At 57.5% G+C, this 16,389-nt stretch overlaps 1 protein-coding gene across 23 annotated transcripts in view; it reads left to right on the top strand.

The window, feature by feature from the left end:
* Nucleotides 1-16,389, top strand: part of NCOR2 (nuclear receptor corepressor 2) — a 223,112-nt gene that overhangs the window by 57,820 nt on the left and 148,903 nt on the right. For 22 of the 23 annotated variants that reach the window (XM_032653910.1, XM_032653924.1, XM_032653923.1 and 19 more), the window contains one exon: nt 12,853-13,069. In XM_032653910.1, coding sequence (XP_032509801.1) covers nt 12,965-13,069 — 105 coding nt within the window. In that variant the 5' untranslated portion in view covers nt 12,853-12,964. Of the gene's footprint in view, nt 1-11,222; nt 11,236-12,852; nt 13,070-16,389 lie in introns of those variants that run through there. The other variant, XM_032653901.1, reaches the window with a different exon arrangement.

Genomic DNA, 16,389 nt, shown 5'->3' with positions numbered 1-16,389 from the left:
CAGGGGTCCAGACTGGTGGTTTGCTGGGGGTCCGGGACGGGGCCGGTGGTGGCGGGGGGATGCATGGGAGGGCGGTAGGTGAGTGGGTGGGCTCCCGGCCTAGAGCAGCTATTCTTAGCAGCAGAAACATTTGTCCTTGTTCACATGTGGCGGAGGACGTCCCCCAGAGATCTGCCCTGAAATATTAGGGATGACCCCATAAATTCTTCGGAAAGCCGGCCTTGAGGGCTTGTGTGTGTGGAGGAGGGGTTTCCGGCAGCTGCACAGCTGTGGACACGTTTGCCAGATGTTGGTGCAGGGGAGTTGGTGGGAACCCAGGGGCTGCCGCCCTCACCCTCGGGGTCTCTGCACTGGCTGTGAGCCATGGGGTGGAGACTGCAGTCCAGCGGGCATTGAGAGAGCTGCTTTGGGCCTGGCCTCAGGTTTCAGGGTCCAGGGGCCCATCTCAAGGGGCAGAGAGTTTCTGGTCAGCCCTTCCCTGGGTCCAGGCCGTATGGTTGGAGGCGGCTGGTCAGTGGAGACTTCTGAGGGACCAGACTTGTGAGACGCTGGTCTGCAGGCCCAGTTGTGCCCCGTGGCCATTGGGTGCTGAGGTGAGATGGGCTGAGACCTGCCTTTGGCTGTGAGGGGCTGCTGAGTGCTAGGCAGCACCCTTGGCCACACTGTCTTTTTTCATGGGGGCTGCTCTGACAGTGGGAACCACCACAGAGCAGCTGGGTGCTCTTAGCTAGCAGTCAGGGAATCCTCCCTGGAGGAGGTGTGTGTGTGTGTGTGTTCAAAATTTAAAGAAAAAAATGTTAAACTGTGGCACCACACGCATAACAGAAAGCTGACCATCTGGACCATTTTTAAATGTACGGTCCAGTAGCGCTCAGTACGCTCACACTGCTGTGGAACCATCCCCACCATCCTCTCCAGAACCTTCCTCTCCAGGACTTCTTTTATCTTGCCGAGCAGAAGCTCTGTGCCCATTAAACACGAACCCCCCCTGTGCCTCCCCCAGGCCCTGGCACCCACCCTTTTACCTTCTGTGACTGACTCCTCTGGGCACCTCATCTGGGCGGAATCTACAGTGTTTGCCCTTTTGTGTCTGGCTTATTTCACTTAGCAGAATGTCAAGCGCTGGGTTCTGTGGCCTCTTTTCTCTTCAGTTGTTGGTTCAGTCCGACCCAGGCAGCCAAGTGGACGGACCCAGGACCCCAGCTCCTCATCCTTTAGAATCCCAGGGTCCTCCTGGGGACCCCCTTCATAGGTGCACCCCGCATCCCAGCCTCAGGGCAGGGGGTTAATCGGTTTGCCCAGGTCACACAGCCGCCGCCCAGACACCAGCCTCTTCTCTGTGTCCCATCCCCGCCTCCACCGCTTCCCTCTGCAGAGAAAATTGCCGTTTGGAAGGCCAGATGGAGGAGCCGAGTCTAATGGAAACCACGTCCCTCCTGGGGTGCCCAGAACTTAATGAGGAAGAGCCTGGAAAAATCCGGCGTCATGTTTGTGAAATACCCCAGAGGGAGGTCGTGTCGCAAGGCAAGGGTTCTCGTGTGGAACCCTGTGACCTGGTGTGCCAGGAGGTTTGTCAGGGCTGTGTTTTCTCTCTCAACCTCTCTCTCTCTTCCTTTTAAAATTAAAAGGGGAAAAAAGAAAAAGAGTCACAGAGGAAGTGATTTTGAGCAGCTCTTGCCCTGGCAGGGAAGCTGGGCCGGGCGGCTGAGCTGGCCGCAGCCCAGCGGACACAAACGTACCAATTAAATTGGAAACAGAAACGGGCCTCCTCGACAGCTCCAACCAGCAACGCATCCCTGCTTGCTTTGGGAGGGGGCCTGGGCTGGCGGTTTAGGGGATCAGAATGACGCCTGGCAGCTTTCTGGCTGTGTGACCTTGGGCAAGTGAGTCCACCTCTCTGAGCCTCGGTTTCCTGATCTGTTGAATGGGGATAATCACGTTTGGTGAGGGGATCAGATTCTTCCGGTGAGTGGGAGCCTGTGGATGAGGTAGAACCTGTCGGTAGCAAGGGGCGGGTATGAGGGACCTGGGAGGGTTTCTCCAAGCAGAATCAGTGGCAGGGGGTGGGCGGAGGTTCTCCCGGTGGCTGGGGATCCTTTTTCAGGGAGGTAAGAGGTGGGGCAGGTGCTGGGGGCATGTTTTTCCCTGGAAGGTTTTTTGTTTTCTTTTTCCTTCTTCTTCTTTTTTTTTTTATTGGCCGAGCTGTGCAGCTTGCAGGATCTTCGTTCCCCAACCAGGGATCGAACCCGTACCCCCTACAGTGGGAGCACAGAGTCCTAACTACTGGACCGCCAGGGAAGCCCCTTCCCCAGAAGGTTTGATGCAGGATGTGGCGTTTGGGGGTCTCTCCTCCACGGCTTCCCAGCCAGGCTGCAGCGGCATTTCTGTCGCGGGACCTGGCTGTCCTGGTGCAGCTGGAGCCCGTCCCCCCTGCATGGCCCCTGGGCTCAGTGCAGGCCACTATGCCCACCTCCTCAGACGCCTGGACCCTGTGGGCCAAGCGATCCAGCTGAGGAGGGCAGAGTCTGGCCATGCAGCGCCAGCCTGCTGACCCTCTTTGGGCCTCAGTTTCCCATCTGTAACGAGAGGGCAGTGAGTGAGACGTTGTGTAGACAAGGTCTCAGGACTGAGAAGAGCACACCCCCTTCTCCTTGTTTCCAGACTGCGAGGGCCTGCTCTCCCTGGGAAGCACCCTCTGCTTTTTCTGTTTTCAGGTGTGGGTGTGCCTGGTCTCACCTCCTGATTAGGGACTCACTCTACCGTTTGGTCGGCTCACTTCCCCCAGCCTCAGCTGGCTCATCAGCAAAGTGGGGATAGTCAAGGTCACTACCTCTGCCAGTAACATCATCACTATCGTGGCTGGTTGCCTTGCCTGTCTCCCTCCCTCGTCCCAGTTTTTGGAGCAGCGCAGGGTAGTAATGGCCACAGCTCTTGTTTTGGGGACTCATTTATGGGTGTTGAACTTCCCATAGATCTTTTCCCAATGAATCCTCTTTCCACTGGCCCTTGGAAGAGAGTTTTACAGATGGGACAATAAAGCCCAGAGAAGTCGGGACTGTGCCCAAGGTCACACAGCTACATCGTGGCAGAGTTGGGATTTGAACCCATTTGGTCACTTTCCACACGTGGGAGCCCTTTGGCCACTTTCCACACGTAGCAACGCGCGGGCAGGAGGTGGCTTGGTGGAGAGGGTACATGTCTAGGATTAGGGCAGCCTGCTGGAGGGCACCACCTTTCCTTAGTGACTGAGGGGCTGTGACAGCTCACAGCCTCCAGGGCTCCTACTATGCATGTGATACCCGGTGGGGCTCAAACTGCAGGTCAGGAGCTCAGTCTGGGGGCGGGGAGACAGCGGGTAAACAGACGGTGGTGGTGCATGGCGTTGGGCCCGGGGGAGCGGCGGGAAGAGAGAAGCTTGCGGGAGCCCAGGCTGGCAAGTTGGAGTTGGGGTCGGGTTCTCGGGAAGTGATGGTGGAGGTGAGAGCTCCAGCCAGCCAGCCAGGCCGGACGGAGAAGGGGAACTGAGCCCTTGGCCTTTGAGTACCGTTGGCCTGGCTGGGGATAGAAACGAACATAGCTGACCAGGAGAGGGTGTGTCCATCCCACGTGGGTAGCTCCTGCCCGCCTCCAGCCGGTCGTGCCCCTAAGTGATTTTGTTGTGGGAAAAAACACACACGATTTACCGTTTGAACCGTATTAAAGTGTACGGTTCGTGGGCATTTAGTAGAGTGAGTGGTGCGTCACCATCACCACTATCTCGTGCTGCGACATGTTCGTCACCCCAAGGGAAACCTAATACCCATGAATAGTCGCTCCCCTTCCTCCCCTGCCCCAGCCCCTGGCAGCCACCAGCCCGCATCTGCCTCCGTGGATTTACCTCTTCTGGACATTGCACATAGATGGCATCATTCAACATGTGGCTTGGCATGACGTTTTCATGGTTTATATGCCCCTTTTTATGGCTAAATAATATTCCAGTGAATGGATGGGCCACATTCTATGTATCTGCTCGTCAGTTGATGGACATGTGGGTTGTTTCTGTTGATACGTTTTGGCTGTTGTGAATAGTGCTGCCGTGAACATTCATGTGCGTTCTGTCTCGTCACCTCTTTTCATTTCTGGGGCTGGATGCCTGGGAGTGGAATCGCCGGGTCATATGGCATATCTGTGTTTAGCTTACAGAGGCGCTGCCAGACTGGTTTCCGCAGAGATTGCACCGTTCTACGTCCCCACCGGCAATATGTGAGAGTCCCTGGTTTTCAGAGAAGCCAGACATTGGGGTTTTTCTGTGAAATCCTCTTTATAACGCCTCGTGCTGAGCTGGTCGCCGGGGCCTGGCTGAGCTGGGTGGGGAGGGGGACGCAGGTCCCTGGAAGACTGCCCGGCGGGAGCAGATCCGGGGTCTGTGCCCCAGTCTGGGCCCACGGGAAGCTGTTCTTCTGGCTGTTGCTTGGCGCATGTGTGTGGCGTGATGGATTGTGTGACCCGGGGCTGTAGATCCCGCTGGCCACAGGGGAGATGTTTCTGAGGCTGGAGTGGGCTGGCTTTTCTTTTCTCCTTTTCCCCAGGAGGGAGGGGTGCTGGCTATGGCTTGAGGAGGAGAAGCGGTGCCCCGGGGAGGGTGGGCCTTGAGTCCCTCCCTTTGCGCTTCTGGAGTTCGGGACCAGAGGCAGTTTTCCCCAGGGATTCTGTGCCCAGCAGCCTGGGGCTTGGGGAGCACTTGTATGGGCTTGGGCCATGGGGAGGATGGTGCTTATGTGTGTCCCCCATGGTGGCTTGCAGGGAGCCTGACGTGGGGGGATATTAGTGGAATAAAGACACGCTTGGCTCTGGGGGTTGGTTAAAAAAGTAAGACCAGAAAACCCCTGGAAAATGGAACAGTTAAACTGATATGCATTGGTTGATTAGCCCATCCATCCATCCATCCATCCATCCATCCATCCATCCATCTGTCCGTCCGTCCTCCCTCTCCCTTCCCTTTATCTCTCCTTTATCCATCCATCTCTCATTCATCTTAGCATCAATCCTTCATCCGTCCATCCATTCCCCCTCCGTCCGTCCATCCATCCATTTCCCAGTGAGCACCTGGCTGGGCGCTTTCCCTGTTGGGACAGACCTGTCACTGGATGTCAGCTCTGATTGGCAAGCCTTTTTGTCCGACTGGTTCGCTGCTGTAGCTCCAGTGTTTGGAACAGTGCCTGTGTAGATACCCCAATAATTTCCTGATTGGCCAGAATGTGTGGAGACCCCATTGGCATGGGTTTGTTTAGCTTGGTCCCAGCTTGCGGGGGGCAGGTGGCACCTCTGTGGGCAGCAGCCTGAGTTGGCTCTGAGTACGGTGACCCTCAGCTACTCCAGGCCACCGCCCCTCGGGCAGGGCCAAGGACAGGCTGTGATTGGGGTCCCGGCTCCTTCTTAGGGAGCCCAGTGACCTCTTTGCCAGGTAAGGGGCAAGGAAGCTGGTCTTCCTCCTTTAACAGAGTTAGGATTACAGGTGGGTCATCCCTTTTATGCACAGAGGCCTGCACCCGTGGCTCCTTGGCAGGGGGTGCAGCTGAAGTTTCCTTGGGTGCAGAGATGCCAGGGGCAGGTTTGATATAGGAGACTCTTCACATCACCCCTGCCCAGAGGTGTGGCATCCTTCCCATCTCACTTGGAGTGAAAGCCCCATGTGACCTCCGCTCTCACCATTCGGGTCTCCCTGCTGTTCCTCTCCCACCTCAGGGCCTTTGCACTTGCTGTTCCCTCTGCCTGGAACACCCTTCCAAGACATCTGCTGGTTCCCTCTCTCCCCTCCTCCACAACTTTGCTTAAAGATGCCTTCCGGTGAGGCTGTCCCGGACCACCCACTTTAAAACTGCACCTCACCCCCCATCCCCTGCCTACCCACCTCACGCTTCTGTTTTTCTCCATAGCACAGATACTGTCCAACACCCTGTAATTACTCCCATCTCACCCAGTGGAATGTCAGCTCCGCGAGGGCGGGGAGTTTGGGTCTGTTATTCTCTGCTGCGTCCCGGCACCTGTCCCACAGGAGGCGCCTATAAAGCGTGGTTGGCAGCGGGCAGCAGCCAGGGCAGGGGGCAGGAACTTTGCCTTTGCCCCTGTCCATGTGGGCCATACAGGCTCCTGTGAGCCAGGCCGGGTGAGGCTCACCCATGCCACTTCCCATCTTCATCTTATGACTTAGTTCAGAGCTGGGCTCCTGGGCATCTCTTCTGCGCCATGAGCCCCTGCAGAAGGTGGCCATCAAATGCTTGGCCGGTCCCCGATTTTTACAGCGTGCCAGAAGCTAGAAACACAAGGTGGGAGCAGTCAGCTTCATTCTAGCTGGTGTCTCCATAGCAGCTTAACCTCACACCCCGGAACTGCTTCTGTCCTCAAGTCCTGCCCCATCCGCCCTCCACTGCCCCAGGGCTGGCTTCCGGGTCTCCATTCTCCTCGGGCCAAGCCGCCTGGTGCCTTTTTGTTTAGTAGATATTTATTGGGTGCCTACTTTGTGCCAGGCTCTGGGATATAGCAGTGAACAAAGCAAATATTTATTGAGCACCTATTGTATTGGGTTAAATGACGTCCTCCCCAAATTCACGTCCACCCGGAACCTATGAGTGTGATTTGATTGGGAGAGGGGGTCTCTTGCAGACGTAATTAGTTAAGATGAGGTCACACTGGAGAGGGTGGGCCTTAAGTATAATTGGAGTCCTTATAAGAAGGGCAAGCATAGGCACATGGGAAGAAAGGCCATGTGAAGATGGGCAGAGATTGGAGCAGTGGGGCCTCAAGGAAACCTGGAGGCGCCAGGAGCTGGAAGGGACAAGGAAGGATCGTCCCCTGGAGCCTCTGGAGGGAGTGTGGCCCTGCTGACACCTGGAGTTTGGACTTCTGGCCTCCAGATCAGTGGGAGGATCCATTTCCGTTGTCTTTAGCCATCCACTTTGTGGTAGTTTGTTACGGCAGCTCCAGGAAAATAATACACCTACTGTGTGCCAGGCACCACGCCCCTCATGGGGGGGTTCAGCAGTCAATTAAAACAAACATTTATGGAGCAGCTACTATATGTCAGACACTGAGGAGACCGGCGGGGTCCCTGCCCGCAGGCTCCCAGCACACATGTGTGTCCCTGGCCCGAGACAGGCTGGCTGGGGTGGGGTGTCGTAGACCGTGTCCCCTCTGTGGGCCACTCGAGCGCCGCGGGGGGTTCTGAGGAGCGCGCGGGTCAGCGCTGACAGCTGATTTTAAATTCTGAAGCTTCCCCACCTGCCACAAGTCCCAGCGTCGGTCCTGTTAGTTCCAAGAAAATGTCAGGCGTGTGCAGTGCAGACAGCTCCCCTTTCATCTTCCTGGGCTCAGGTCTGAAGGCTCCCAGGCACATTTCAGCTTCCGTTCCGGCCCCTTAGCAAACACCCCCTCCGCCTCCCCGTGCCCTCAGAGACATCCCAGCCCCAGTGGCTATAACCCCACCCTCCCCGATCTGAGCCTGGCTGCTCTGACTCGGAAAATCTGTGGAATGTGTCTTGGTGTGGCCTCCCTGGCCGTCTTGCCTGGGGCCCGAGAGGGGATGTCCGGGCAGGATGGAAAACTTCCCCCCGGAAAGAGGCCTCTGCCCAGCAGGGTCAGGGGATGCAGGTGTGGCGGGCTCCAGCCTTACCTCGTGTTACTGGCGCTCACCTCCGCCTGACAGTTTCGTTCGTTGAGCACCTGCTGTGTGCCCGGTGCTATGTTAGGCCCTGCAAGGCAGACACAGAATCACAGGCAGTGAGCTTTCTCCGTGGATGGAACACGGGCTTGGCAGGCTTGTGGGGTGCTGCCGAATCAGACCCACAGCCTATGGGGCTCTCCCAGGGCGGCTGCGTGGCCCTGGCCCTGTGCACGGGTGCTCCCAGCATGGGCTGGGCCTGCAGTGTGCAGCCCTCCTCCAGCCGGCTCTGTGGGCCCGTGGTTTTTGGTTTGGATATGCGAGGCCTGGTGGGGCTTGTGGTGTCCCCGTCCTATGGGACTCGGGAGCATCGCATGCCACCTGGCAAAGCCAGTCCTTAACCTCGACAGAGCGCTCTCTCTTCCCCGTGGAGCCCGGACTTGGCTGAGTTTGCCTTATTGAGCACCTGCTGTTTACCAGGCACCCTTCACAGGTGTGCTGTCCTCCTGGGTCCGTGGAGCAGGGACACGCATGTTCCCTGTCTACAGTGGAGGAAACTGAGGACAGAGCCCCGAGGCGCCTTGCCCGAGGGGAGAATGACAGGCCCCTGTCCCTGGGGGGCGGCTCGGCCTCCCTCACCCCCAGAGCAAGATGTGTCTTTGGCTGGCAGGCTCCTTCTCGACTTGCACGCCGTCTGCGGCTGCTTCTCTGTTACTGCTATCCCGATCCCACCGGTGTCATCTCGTTTAGGGACACTTGCGAGAGCCCCCAGGCCTCTGGGTTACACACTCGCTCTTCACAGCGCCTGCTTGTCAAACACCCCGATCCTTTCCTCTCTCCCTCCACCACCTTCCGTGGCTCCCCATTGCCCTTTGAACAAAATCCATCCTTTCCATGGTTCGTGGGCCTTGAATGACTTGATGAATTTCTCAAGCACGAGATGCCTGGTCTCATCTCCGGGGTCTTGCTCAGGTGGTGGCCTCTGCCTGGAGCCCCCTCCCCCAGCTGTGTCTTGTTCACGCTCCAGAAAGTTCTCTCTGCCACCCCCTCGCCCTCCCCAAGGCCTCCGGAGCCCCCAGCCTGCTCTCAGAAGTCACTATTTGCTGCTTGTCTGCACTCCGCCGGGGCACCGAGACCCTCTGTGGCCTGGACCCTGCCTCATTCACTAGCCTGGAGCTCAGCTCACAGTGGGGAGCCCAAAGGGTCTGGAGATCAACGGATGTCCACCACCCTCTCCTGACCCCAAAGCTCCCAGATCCTGCAGTGATATTGGGGCCCCTGTATCGCATTCCTGCTCTAACCTGGATCCATTTCTCAGAACCCTTTTCAGCCAAGACCAGATCCAGGAGACCCAACGTTGCCCCGTGGATTGCTCTCATCCTCTCCTACCCTTGTCTATGGTGAAGTAATGTCATATTTTTTCCTGGCGCGCACCTCCAAACGTTGCTGATAAGGTCAAAGCTTAATCCCCACCCCTGCCCCGCCGTTCACAGTGTTATGCAAACACCACTTTTATCTAGTTTCGAAACATTTCCGTCATTGCATGGTAACCCCCATACCCATGAGTCGCTCCACACCCCTCCATCCCACCCCCCGCCCTTGGCAACCACCAGTCTGCTTTCTGTCTCTGTGGATTTATCGTTCTGGACATTTCCTATAAGTGGAATCATATGGTATCTGTCCTTTCGTGTCTGGCTTCTGTCACTTGGCATCACGTGTGCAATGTTCATCCACGTTGTGACATGTGTCAGTGCTTGGTTCTTTTTTATAGCTGAATCATATTCCGTTGTACAGATAGACCACGTTCTGTTTATTTCTCCACTCATTGGTTGATGGGCACTTGGGTTGTTTCCACCTTTGGCTATAGTGAATACTGCTGCTGTGAATACCTTGATTTGTTTCAGTCTCTGTTTTCCATTCTTTTGGGTATATGCCTAGGAGTGGAATTGCTGGGTCCTACGGTAATTCTATGTTTAACATTTTTAGGAACTGTCAAACTATTTTCCTAAAAATAATTTTTTTTTTCAAGTTGGCAAAAAATATGGCTAAGGTTGGGGGAGATAGAAATGGAGCTTATTAAAATAAGCTCGTGGTGAATGTGGGAGGTGCAACATCCCCAGAGTCCCCTGGCTTCGGGGACAACCTGCACATGGGGATGCTGGGCCATGGAGCTGGCGGAGTGATCCTCTGACAGGTGGGTGGTGGGGGCATGAACCCCGAGCTCGGCGGTGGACACTCTGTGAACACTGAGGTCGTGGGAAGCCAGGCCTTGGCACGAGGAGGGTGGGGAAGTGGCCGAGGATTCTCCAGGGCTGCTTTGAAAAGGTGTCACTTCTCTGGCTTCTGGAGCCCACGTGCAGTGCACGCCGTGAGCATCTTTCCGGGGCTGCCATCCCTCAGTCGGCCTTTCATTAGGCAAAGGAGTTTAGAAATCTACTGGTAAATTAGACTTCTCACCGCCTCATGCAATGCGAAGTCACATAGCAACTTGGAAGTTGCACGTGGTGCCCTTGGAAAGGCAAGCAGATTGGGCTTCTCTCTGCCCAGCTGCTGCTCTCTTCCTCTTGCAGAGAGCGGGCAACCGTTTAAAACCCAGAGAGAGGGCTTCCCTGGTGGCGCAGCGGTTGAGAGTCCGCCTGCCGATGCAGGGGACGCGGGTTCGTGCCCCGGTCCGGGAAGATCCCACATGCCGCGGAGCGGCTGGGCCCGTGAGCCATGGCCGCTGAGCCTGCGCGTCCGGAGCCTGTGCTCCGCAACGGGAGAGGCCACAGCAGTGAGAGGCCCGCGTATCACACAAAAAAAACAAAAAACCAAAATAAAGCCCAGAGAGAGGCCGGAATAGAACTGGCTTTGCTGCATCAGACCACCAGGGTCTGCTGGGCTTTGTGATGAGCTGGGACACAGGGAATTCTGGGACAGGGTCCAGCACTGGTGGCCACAACTGACCCCTCTCCCAAGGCCAGTCTCTTGTCTCTGGGCTGCCGGAGGGCTGCCGTGTTGCTCTTGGTGGGGACTGGCGGGGGCAGCTCTGCCTCCCTTCCATGTCCACAACATCGCTGTGACCGGGCTGCAGCTACTGCAGGGACAGAACTAGTGACTGTAGTAATAGTAGCTCCCATTTGCTGAGCAGGACTGTTCCCACGTTCATAAGAATTACACAGTGCACCGTCGCGGTGTCTGGGAAAAGTCCACGTGGGCTTTCTTCGTGAGGTGGTCATAGGTGTGGCAGTTTGGACTCTGGAATTCTTTGGCTTTGCAGTGTTGGAAGGATTGACAGCACCCGATGGAAAGGTTGCCTCCTTTGTGACTCCCTCCTTCTCTGGGTGAGTCAGAACTTTTGATGGCAAGTGACAGACAGCTGGGTTGGGCTGGCAAAGGCAAAACACACAGAAGGAGTGCCTTGGCTTCCCTAAATGAAGAAGCAGCTTTGATCTGCCTTTGGGCATGGCTGTATCAGGACCCAGCTGTGCTCTCTCTACCCTTCAGATCTGCCTTCCTGGGGGTATGGTCTCGGGTAGGTCCCTGCCAAGTGGTGGCCCCCGAGAGCTCCAGGCTTTCATGCTCCTGGCTTACAGCCCCGTGGATAGTGCCTGTTTCTGGTTCCTTCTCAGAGTCTCAAGACTGACTCTCATTGGCTCAGATTGGGTCAGATGCCCATCCCTGAACCAATCGCTGGCCCAGGGGAAGCAGGAATCTGATTGGCCAGGCCCAGATCACATGATCACTCCTGGAGTCTGGGGAGGGAAGATGGTTGCTAAAAAAAGAAAGTCGAGTCTACTGTAGCAGGAGATGGAGGTGGGAAGTGGGATGCAGTCATGGCCCCCAGGTGGGGGGGAAGGGGGTCTTGTTCTTCCTTTGACCACCATGATCTCAATCTTCCCCCCAATATCCCTCCACATCAGGCCTCCAAAGGGCAGAGGGTTAGGGCGTCCACGCCCTTGAAAGACAGTTGTCAGTGGAGGGCAGGGCGATGAGGGGTGTTGTGATGAAGGTACAGGGAGCTGGGGGTACACACGAGATGCAACCCCAGCCCGAGAGGGTACATCGCATGGGGACATCCAGGTGCCGGGCCCCTGCGCCATCTTGGATTCTCCTTAGCTCCTGGGTGGCGGGTGTGACTGAGGGGTTTGCACATGGCAGGGGCCTGATGGACACCCCTTTTCTGAGTGGCTGAGTGTGGAGGAGGCCTGAGACCTGCCCGGCTTTCAGCCCGGGCCTGGGTGGCGGAGCCAGTTATAACCTTGGGCAGGCTGCATGGAGCAGTGGCTGGTGGAGAAGGGAGAGAAGGGTCCTGGGGAGGTTGGGGCCCCCTGGAGATTTCTGGGCAAAGGCCCGTTCTGACCGGGGGCTCTCTTGCTCTCTTGACTTGAGTCCTTTCTTCTTCCTGGGCCTCAGTTTCCCCATCTGTAAAGCCAGTGGATTCCTTCCATCATGGACACATGAGTGCTTTCTTCCCCGTGGACAGCATCCTTTGCCTGCCCCTCCGGGAGCCACAGGGGGCCCAGCCGGCTCTCATCCGTGTCCTCTGCTGTTTCCCCAGTGTGGCCCTCGGGCTCCCAGTCTCTTCGCTCTCAGTTCACGTCCGGGCCAACCTCACTTCTGTCCTGCTCCCCCATTGTAGTGTCACTCACCCTCCCCAGAGGGTCACTGGGAGGCCCAGGCAGGCCCGACCTTGCCTGGGGTTACACTGTGACCTGTGTTCTGCCCGAGCCGACCCCGTTCACCACCATCACCCTGGACGGGCGTACGGACTTTTCCCCTCCTGGGACAGCAGTCGCCTGCCTGAGCTGCCAGGTGCTTTCGGCGAACCTTGCCCTGGTGACTCAAACTGGCAGAGGACTTGGGGTGGGGTTGGGGGGGCTGAGGGTGCTTGGGAGCCATGGTGGGGGGGGTCGTGGGGGCAGTGCCCGCAGAGTTAGAGCTCTCGTGCCTGCTGAGCGAGGGCCTTGGCAGTGGGGGAGGACACGGCTGTCACCGATGTGGCTTGTGCCGCAGCCGCTGGCCTGTGGCTTGGAGAGGCCTCAGACACCACGTGGCGTCTCCCGCTGCTGTCAGTGGGCACGGAGCTTGCCAGTGGCATGGAGGAGGGTCCCGGAGGACCCCTGTCTCCTCTCTCTTCCTCACAGGGGCCACAGGAAGGACTTGGGGCCCCGCCAGGGTCTGCAAGGAGCAGCCGCCCTGGGACTGATCTCGCTTTTGCTTTTCTGGTCTCACAGGTGCCTGGGACAGGGTGGCCCTCGAGCAGATGACGAAGACTGGCTTTTAATCCTTGGAGACCATTGAGAGGGAGCTTACAGGGGCCCACGAGCCCCCCGGACGCCCACCACCATGTCGGGGTCCACGCAGCCCGTGGCACAGACGTGGAGGGCCACCGAGCCCCGTTACCCGCCCCACGGCGTTTCCTACCCCGTGCAGATCGCCCGGCCACACACGGTAAGCGGCACAAATGTGCACCTGGGGTCACCTTTGGGGCCTTCTCTTGCCCCTGGGTTCCTTTTTCTCCCCATCGTTGTGTGAGTGGCGGGGGGGTGGCCTGCTGGGGAGGGAGCGGGCGTGCCCTTGGTCAGCTCTTTCTTTTTAAAAAAAAATGTTTTGCTGCGCCGCATGGCCTGTGAGATCTTCGTTCCCTGACCAGGGATCGAACCCGTGCCCCCTGCAGTGGAAGCATAGAGTCTTAAACATTGGACTGCCAGGGAAGTACCGTTGATCAGCTCTTCCGAGCTGCACCCCACTCTGTCCACCTCCTAGTGGGGGCCCCCTTTCCTGACTTTATCTCTAGTTGCCTGTGGCCCTGAGGATGAGGCTTGGTTATGTTCTGTATCCTCAGGGGCTTGCCAGAGGGCTCTCAGGGTCCTGGGCCTCCCCCGTTTGGCCTCCTGGCTGCTTGGTGAGGGACTGTGAGGCTTTGCAGTTGCAGCTGGGGTCAGAGCTTGCTGTGCCGGCCCCTATGTGAACACGCCTGTATCTGTCCTGCTTGGCTGGTGTGGTCCCTCCTAAGATGCAGAGAGGAAGTGGCAGGGGAGGGCTTTTCTATCTTCCATGAGTGAGATGTTTCTGCATATGAGCTCAGTGGGCCAGCCTGAGGGTGTCCCAAGAACAGTGACCTCTTGAGGATCGGGCCCCCAAGATGCTTTTGAGAGCCAGCTGTGATAAACGGGCACATTCTGGATGGGGTCGTCGAATCCTCACAAGCAACCCAATGAAAGAGCACCTTGCATTATCGTCCCATTTTGAAGATGAGGAGACTGAGGCTGGGAGGTTAAATGATAGGCCTCGGGTTAAAGCACCGTGAGAAGGCAGTCGGCTTCAGCTTCAGGACCCTGAGCCCCTGTGAGATGGATGACTATTTACTGGTCACCTACTGTGTACCCAGGGCCGAGGACTGTGCTCCTGGGGGTCCTTTACTATCAAGTGTGGTCATCACCTTTATCATAATCACGATAACAAAAGTAAGCTTTGTCGTCGGAGTGCTTACTACAGGGTGAGCATTTTGTTTATGCCCTTTATGTATACAGTTGCACTCGCTTCTCTTCATCACTGAAGTGAGGGTACGCGTATGCTCTGCACTTTGTAGATGGGGAACATTTTGCAGGTGAGGAAACAGGACAAGTCGCTTAATGATTCTGAGCCTCGGTTGTTCATCCATAAAATGGAGTAACGAGAGCATCTGTCTCCTAGATTCTCCTGGGGATTAACCGTGATGATCTGCGGAAGGTCCTTATGACAGTGCCTGGCAGACACTCAGCCAGCTGTGTCCACTTGCAATACTGTCACTGTCACTACAGCTGCTTGGAGGGGCTGCCTCCCCTGGGGGCTCCTGGCGGTTGCCTCTGGTTTCTCTTCCTTCTCATCCCCTCCTGCCAGATTCCTGCCCCTCTCCCACTCCCTCCCCAAGGGCCCAGACTCGGTTAGTCCTTGAGTCCCTATGGCCCCTGCCATCCTGCAATCCCCCCATCCTTTGCCCCAGCTGGGCCCTCTCGCAGTCACTTGGAGTCAGCAGCTGATCTCAGACACCGCCCGCACTTTTCCCGCTGGGCCATCAGTGACACAGGATGCGGCCGGGTAGGACCCAGTGGTCACTTCCTCCAGGCAGGAGGCTGACGCCGGGGGTGGGCAGGGGCCCTGGGTAGCTACGAGGCAGGGCATCCTTATCCTGTGTGGTGGCAGCAGTGGGGCCCCACTTCCTGATCACCCTGCCTCGTGCTTGGGCGACCCAGCTGGGGGCCCCTGCTTGTTACTGGAAAGGCAGGAACAAGAATTCTAGGCATCCTGGGGGAGGGGGGAGTCTTGCTCTCCTGGGCATGTGTCCGGGGCTGGAGCCACTTTTCTTTGGCTGGTGGGAGGTGAGTGTTGGGACTGTAATCTGGAGGTCCCCCTGCAGCCCTGTGCCCCCTAACCCCTTACCGCCAGCCCACTGTACAGGCAGGGTTTGTGAGATGCCCCCATTTTGGGGGGCAGAGGGTTTTTGGAAGACAGAGGGCGGAGGAAAAGGGAAAAAGGCGTGGAAGGCAAATGCCCCATCCAAGGGCCAGGTGGGAACCCAGGGGTCCCAGCTCCTTGTACAGTAGTTGAGGCAGGTCTGCTGGGCTGAGGGGGCGGGGCCTGGACCCCGTGACCTGTGACCTTCCTGGGACTCAGCTCACTCCCGTACCTGCTCCCAATGGGCTTCCATCCAGGGTGGCACCTCCTGGCCCTGGAGGCTTCTTCCAGGGTTTCTGGGCATGGGGCTGCTTTGATGGTGAGTCCCCCCCGCCCAGAGCCCAGAAGAACCTCCAGATGTGGCTTTGAATCCCTGTTCCTCCCAACTCACCGAGTGACATTTGGCTGCTCACTTAACCCCGTGGGGGCAGCCCCAGTTTTCCCATCTGCAATATGGGTGTTGTGGGCTTAAGCATCACTGGCAGGTGTTTGCGAGGTGCCCGGGGCGGTGTCTGTACGTGGCAGCCGCCTCTTTCCTCCTGGCGGGGTGGCAGGAGACCAAAGAGGCTCTGCACTTTGAGAGGGGCGGTGGGAGCTGCCTTCTCCGCTGGCCTGTGCCTCAGCCTGCGTCGTGTCCAGGCTGCCTGGTGTGTTACGCTGGCGCAGATGGAGGGCTTAATTCCAGGTGTGCTTACCCTGACCCAGCCTCAGGTACACTCCGAGCCTCTCTTCATGGTGCCGGTACGCATGGCTCGTTCAATCCCACCCGCTCCACCCTCAGAGCCTCTCTGGGCCCTGTTCTCTCCTCCTCTGTGGTCTCGGCTTCCCTCGCCCACAGTATCAGGACCCCACATCTTTCCCTGAGGGTCCTGGCGGGCTCCTGGCACTGAGGGTCTCCCAGGATTGAGGGTCCCAACACATCCTCCCCTCCTTGTCTCCTTTCCAGCTTTCTAGAGCCCAGCTCGATTCTGCCTTCTCTCCCAAGCCCCGCGGCACCCCCTGAGCTCTCTCGAGTTCCTGCAAGCTTTGCACTAAATGAATGTGTTAAATAAAGTCCAAAGACACGGGAGTCGATCCCAGCGCCACTCCTGCCTGCTGTGTGGCCTTAGGCAAGTTACTTAGCCTCTCTGTGCTTTAGTGTTAGAAGGGCTTTTCAGAGCACAGACTCTGGAGCCGGACCGCTGGCATTCATGTCCTGCCTCAGTGACTTCCTGGCTGTGAAACTTTGGACGAGTGGTCTTACCGCCCTGTTGCTCAGTTTCCCCATCAGTTGAGCGAGGGTAGTTATAAGACCCTGAGGGTCAAGTTAGTTGACATGTGCAGAGGCCTCTGCA

Source organism: Phocoena sinus, chromosome 14, assembly GCF_008692025.1.
Source record: "Phocoena sinus isolate mPhoSin1 chromosome 14, mPhoSin1.pri, whole genome shotgun sequence".
NCBI classification, from domain to species: Eukaryota; Metazoa; Chordata; class Mammalia; order Artiodactyla; family Phocoenidae; genus Phocoena; species Phocoena sinus.
This window is presented reverse-complemented; position numbering and strand designations above follow the sequence as displayed.